Source organism: Panthera onca, chromosome A1 (genome assembly GCF_046562875.1).
Source record: "Panthera onca isolate mPanOnc1 chromosome A1, mPanOnc1 haplotype 2, whole genome shotgun sequence".
Taxonomy (NCBI): Eukaryota; Metazoa; Chordata; class Mammalia; order Carnivora; family Felidae; genus Panthera; species Panthera onca.
In genome coordinates, this window is record NC_138339.1 from 98,867,423 (window position 1) to 98,874,304 (window position 6,882).

General features: G+C 43.5%; 1 protein-coding gene across 1 annotated transcript in view; it reads right to left on the reverse strand.

Moving 5' to 3' along the window:
• Positions 1-797: 797 nt before the first annotated feature.
• The window catches only part of SV2C (synaptic vesicle glycoprotein 2C), a 221,133-nt gene continuing 215,048 nt past the window's right edge, over positions 798-6,882 (reverse strand). The window contains exon 13 of the mRNA XM_060637781.3: positions 798-1,134. Within this exon, the coding sequence (XP_060493764.3) occupies positions 951-1,134 (184 nt within the window). The 3' untranslated portion in view covers positions 798-950. The remainder of the gene's footprint in view (positions 1,135-6,882) is intronic.

The following is a 6,882-nucleotide window of genomic DNA, read 5'->3' on the forward strand; positions in this document are numbered from 1 at the left end:
GCGGTAGTGGGGGTGGGGGGTGGGCACTGTCCTTCAGAAAAGCGGTACATCATTTTGCATTTCCAAATGGCTCTAGGGGTGAATCTCTACAGTGGAGACAGTGTGAATAAATGGCAGAATCAGGCAGGCAGATCCAGTTTTGTAGAAAGTGGCTTTCTCTCTTTGCATATGCTATCTGGCAAAATACAGGGCAGCTGGGGCGAGGGCAAGGAGGAGATGGGGGTAAACAGAGGCAGAAGATCTGTCTCTGACCTCTGATTTTCTAACGTTCTGGACCATAATCACCCACAGTACCTCGGTTCCTTCTCCGCATATTTTTCAGGACTTCAACTGGGCAGAAATCCTGCTTGTGTAGTTAGTTCACTGAGATCTTTGCTGCTAACGGCATGGCCTTTATTTCTCTTGTCAGCAGAGTCACCTTCACTGTCATGCCTGAAAGAGCCCCACCCAGCTCCGTTTGGGGCCACATGGTTTTCTTTGAAAGGCCTTGCTAGAACAGCAAGAATTGCTGGGTGTCCTTTGCTAAGTAAACAGGAAATATCACTCTGATTGAAAAAAAAAAAAAAAGAATCCCTCTCCTCAGCACAAATGCAACAATATGCCAACTTCTATTTCCTGTGGATGTTAAATTAGAAGGAGGCTCTATTTCTTAGGGCAGCGAAGGCTTCTCACCCTTCAGTGATCAGAATCTCAGGGAGGCCTGGCTGACGAGGGCACTTAAAAAATGCTTCCACTGGTAGCATCCCAGTTAGGAAAGACAGCCACGCATGAACAAAACTGCAAAATCACATACAAGGGGCAGGAGGGTATGCAAATAAATTTTAGTGATGGCAAGGGTTAATGTTCTGATATTTCACCACATTTTGGTGTCTGAAAAATCTGAAGCCTTGAGTCAGGAGTGTTGACACAGGGCAGGAGAAAGAAACGCAGGATGGATGGCTTTTTTCCCATTACATCAGGACCTGGGTTCGTGTGTCAGGCAGGCGCAACCCCACCAGTCCTCCACACACGAGCACAGTGGAGGCCAGCAGGATGGGGATTGATTTGGTGAAGCTGACCAGGGAGCCGAATATTAAGTTTCCAAGGACGGCCGCTGCTTTGCACAGTGCGTTCAAGAAGCCAAAGCCTGTTGCCCTGCAAGGGGAAGAGACACAAGACAAGGTTGACAAAGTGACTCCGCAGATGCAGCCTTAGACGCAAACAGCCTATGGGGGAGTGTTCGAGGGTCTCCACGAAGAGGTTTGTACATCATTAAGGCAAATGATCAAATGCTTGTTAGCACATCTGGAGGCAGGGAACCCCAGCTGTGGGCATTGTTCCTTCGGCGCGTGAGTTTCTCAGCACCATGAGTGATTCTTGTCTTGCCCATAGGTTCCAGTTTATCATGAACAGAAAGAAAAAGGAAATTGCAGGAAGAAAAGTCTCTTCTCTCTTCTTCCAGAGTTAAACTAAAATATAAGACCACATTTTCCTTAGATTCTTAACTCCCTACTTTCTCACAGCTTAATTAACGTGCAAGACTTTAAATAACTAAAGCCTTGGTATTTTTCAGAGACAATCAGGGATGACTGGGTTGTATTCCTCCCCTTTCTGGTGCCATAGAGGTAAATTGTCATGCTCACTTCACAAAGGTTTTGGTAGCAGGCAAACACTGAATACTGAGCTGGGTGGCCTGCCAGGGAGCTAATGGTACTTCCTCCTTCCTCATGAGACTTCCACGTGGGAAATCAAGTCCAGAAAAATATGACAGGGGACAATCAGATCGTAGGCCTAGAGACGATCTTTTCACTCTACTGGCATTTGAGACGGGCAGGTGGTATATAAATAAGACCACATCCCATTTCTTGACACATTCTTCAGAAAAGAAAAGACGTACTGTCTTTACGTGCATTGAATGGGATTTTACCGTGGACTTCTAGGTAGGAGACTTCATGTTGTTCACGAGGGGACTGACATCATGCGAGAATATGGATTTCCTCTGCCTTTATGCCAGTTCGGTTTTTTATGCCTCCCTGGGTACATGTGTGAATTGAAAGCAAATTGAATGCAAGATAATGGGTGGACACATTTTTCCCCCTCCAGAGGGAAGTGCATTTTCTACGCTGTAAAATGCAGCATCTGGTTCACATCTTTCTTTGATTTGTAAATGTGTACGTGTGGGCTTTCCTTCAGCCGGTCAGTCGTAACAACTACTCATCACTACTTGTGCTGTTCCTGGAGACATTTTCTACAACATGTAGATGTTTGTTGTGGTTATTAGCTAACTGACCCCCTTTCCGCACCATAGAGAGGAATAAGAACTCCTGTAGGAAGCGAGCCTGGGAGTTCGTGCAGGGGCCAGTGAGTCCAGTGGTCAGAAGAGACTGGAAAGGGGGCAGCAAACACCAATCCTCTTTTTGGCCAAAACACCTAGAAAGTAGAGTACTTGGACCTCTGCAGTGTGGCAAAGTTGCCACCTGTTTGCAGTGTGGAAGGGGTGTAACAGAATCTCTGACAGTAAAACAGGAACTTCTTGAGAAGAGAGTAGGCTAATTTTACATTCTTCTTTTTGCTTTGTTTTTAAACAGAGACTAGTAGTAGTAACAATGACTAGAAAGATAAGATTTAATGTGCTGATAACTATTTTCAAATGAAATTGCAGGAAGCTGCAGGTTGGGTACCACAGAGGACCTAAGTAGGACCACATCATCATCCGCTGCCTTCTGCACCTCCATGGAGATGCTACGAGGCTGAACTCCTTTTTTTTTTTTTTTTTTTTTAAATATTTTCTTGAGTTTTAGGTTTTCAAAAAAAATTTCAAAAAATTGAGTGAAAAGCAAAGACAGTTCCCATATATCCCCCTCACCCCGCACTGCCATTATTAACATCTTAGTGTGATACATATGTTCACAATTGATGAACCGATATTAATACACTATTATTTAGTCCTTAATTTAGGTCAGGGTTCATTCTGTGTTTTATATTCTGTGGGCTTTGACAAATGTATCATGGCACATATCCACCATTACAGTATCATACAGAGTAATAGTTTCACTGCTCTAAAAAATCCCCTGTGCTCCCCTTATTCACCCCTTCTTTTTCGCCAATAACCTCTGGCAACCACTGATCTTTTTACGGTTTCCATAATTTTGCCTTTTCCTGAATGTCATATAGTTGCAACCCTACAGTAGGTAGCCTTTCAGATTGGCCTCTTTCACTTAAAAAAAAAAAGTCCTTTTTTGAGAGAGAGAGAGTGCCAGATGGGGGGGCGGGGGGGAGGGTGCGGCAGAGAGAGGGGGAGACAGAAGATCTGAAGCTGACTCTACACTGACAGCAGAAAGCCCCATGTGGGGCTTGAACTCACATATCAAACCAACCATGAGATCATGACCTGAGCCAAAGTAAAATGCTTAACCGACTGAACCACCCAGGCTCCCCTCTTTCACTTTTTTTAAAACCACATTTTAGTTTCTAGATTCTAGAGTCATAAATTAGCAAATATATCTTACAGCAGTAAGATAAACTGTATCGTTCTGCGAAAAATGGCTAGTGTGTATGTTGATGATAAGAGGAAAAGTTTCTTCCATAGGAAGAATTCTCTCGATGCTGAACCTACAGAGGGACCCAAGCAGAAATTACAGCTGGGTTAAAATAACTGTATTTTCCCAAGCTGTCACTCAGAACAGGGTATAAAATATGAGCATCTCTCTCCTTATGTTATGGACACTGGAGCAGAGGAATGGACAACTTCCTGAGATTTCTGGACAGCACTAAGAGACATACACCAGGAGCATCTGGTATTAGAAGCTTCTAAAACAAAAACAATGATCAGATCTTTATATCCTGACTCTCCATTTTCCTTTACCACGCTGAGGCAGTTCTGCACATGAAAATCTGGTATGGATAAAAGCACACAGCTTCCTTAAATTAGCATTGGGATTTGAGAAAATGTGACCATCCTTTCCTTGGATAAGTAAATTCTTTCTTCAAATACTTGCGAGCAGAAGGGTATGATTTCCCATGCATCGGACACACAGCTGTCTTACAAAAATCATTCTCAAAGTAGCTCTCCTTTGCGGGTTATCTGTTTATAAAGTAACTAACCTTTTAGTTCATTCATTCCCTTGGTCTTATTAAAGGAATGCCATTAACTCCTACAGACACACAAAGTACAAGTCACCTCGTGCTCATTAAGTCCTTGGAGGGTGGAGAGAGAGCTCAGAGTCTGCAAAGGCTGGAATTCACTGGCTGACTTCTCAGCAGCAGGACAAACTAATGAATTTTTTTTTTCAGACCAAAGATGTTCTGTGCCTTCTTGTATCCAACAGGTACCAAGGAGAAAGAATGAAATGATCTACTATCTTTCTATAAACTCCATCCCTTGTTCCCCTACCTCTCCAGACAGAATCCTTTGTTTTCAATTCTTGCTCAACCTACTTAAATCTTTTAAGTGGAAATTCTTTTCCCAAACAGCAGTCCTGTTCCACATTTTATCCAGGTGGCTTTGTCCCTGCCCCATTAACTCCTCCTGTCTGAGAACCCCAGTGCTAGTGCAGGGACCTGGCTCACCGCAGCCGTCGGGCTCAGCTGATGGCGGATGTGGCCCCCAGGCCTTCCTCACTGCAGCCGGACTGTGCTTTCTCCAGGGCCTTCACCATGTTGTAGGGGCCGGTTCATTTATACCATTTCCAGCTTTGGTTAGAGGCTGGGAAAAGGAATCTGGTGGCACCATTCCGGAAAGTGAGGATAGTTTTGCCCTCACATTCAGCCTCTTTCTTATTTGGTTTTTCTGACTTCAGTGCAGGGTCAGAGGGGGGTTTTATGGGGCTCCTGGGAAGAAGCAGGGGATGCTGACTAGTAGTGGCATTTAGGCAATGCCCAGCACGTAGTAGGCGCCATGCCAGCGTTAGCCATTTTAAACACTGACTAAAGCATCTGCCCCGTTGACTGCTGAAGTCAGGAAAACAAATTAGGGGTGCCTGGCCGGCTCAGTCAGGACAACATGAGACACTTGATTTCAGGGTTGTGAGTTCAAGCCCCACATTGGGTGTGGAGCCTACTTAAAAAAATTAATGGGAAAAAAAGGAAAACCAATTAAATGCTCATTTTGAAAAGCCTGCAATGGCACAGATCCAGACTCCGCTCAGGGGATGTACCTGTTAAGGGGTAAAATGTAAGCATTCTCTTTGCTTAGTCTAAACTTTTGGGGAAAACTGTTTTTGGGTAACTCAGTCAAATCAGTGGTAGAAGTTAGAAAAGGAATACTAAGGACTCAGCAAGGGGCATTTTGGAACGTATAGGCAGTCCTTAAATCAGTATTACAGTAGTCCCTTCTCATTTGCAGGGGGGATGCTTAAAACTACAGAGAGTACCACACTCTATATACATATTTTTGCTATACATACTTACCTAAGATAAAGTTTAATTTATAAATTAGGCACAGTAAGATCAACCATAACTAAAAGGAAAGTGGAACAATTATAACAATATACTGTCATAAAAGTTATGTGAATGTGGTCCCTCAAAATATTGTACTGTACTCACTCTTCCTTTTTTTCTTAAGATTTTATTTTCTTAGTTTTATTTTTTTAAAATGTTTATTTAATTATTTTGAGAGAGAGAGAGAAAGAAAGAGTATCAGCGGGAGAGGGGCAGAGAGAGAGAAGAGAGAGAATCCCAAGCAGGCTCCAGGCTGTTAGCACAGAGTCCAACACAGGGCTTGATCCCACGAACCGTGAGATCGTGACCTGAACCGAAACGAAGAGTCAGACGCTTGAGTGACTGAGCCATTCAGGTGCCCCTCAAGATTTTATTTTTAAGTAATCTCTACACCCAGTGTGGGGCTTGAACCCACAACCCTGAGATCAAGAGTAGTATGCTCTACTGACTGAGCCAGCCAGGCACCCCTATACTTATTCCTCTTATTGTGATGACGTGCGATGAGGTGAATGACATAGGCACCATGACATGCCATTAGGCTACTGCTGGCCTTCTGGCACTGCGTCAGGAGGAGGCTCATCTGCTTTCAGACCTGAGTTGACACGAGTCACCCACCAAAACCACATAAAGGGAAACCTCAGATAATGGGGACTACTGTACATTGGGATCTAAAGATTCATCCAAAAGTTGGCTCTTTAAAGCACAAAATGAATTTCATTTTTTCTCACGGAAATGTTACAAACGATGGCAAGTTTCCCGGATTAACCTAAAAGAGCAATTTCACCACTGAATCCATCTGAGCTACTGAACTGCAATGCTAGGAGCACTAGAAACCCCAAAATGGTCCTTAACATGGTCCTAAATTACACATCCTTCTATGCATTTATTCATTTAACAAGCATTTATTAAGCATTATATGCCAAGTACTACACTTGGGACCCAAAAATTACTAAGATAAAGTCCTCTTTCGCATTAAGATGGATGCCAAAAGATCATGAAAACACAACATGCTAAACTCAGTAACACAGATAGCCACAGGGTACTATGGGGGTGCAGAGGGCAGGAGGCGATCTCAGGCTGGGGATGGGTCTCTCTTCCTCTTCCTCTGCCCCTCCCCCGCTCCCCTTCAAGCTCTCATTCTCTCTCAAAATAAACATTAAAAAAAAAAAAAAAACACCACAGTGATGTGGCAATACCAATGCCTAGGGCCACACCCACAGAAGTTCTGACTTTGTTGCTCTACTGGAAGCCCAGGCATTGATATTTTTTATGTCCTGTGTGAATCTAAGGTGTATCCTGGGCTGAGAACCCTGCAATTCTTCCAGAGAAAACTGCATGTTTGAATTGATTGGATTTCTTTCATTTTTTAAAAAATTTTTTAATGTTTGTATTCATTTTTGAGACAGAGAGAGACAGAGCATGAGCAGGGGAGGGGCAGAGAGAGAGGGAGACACAGAATCTGAA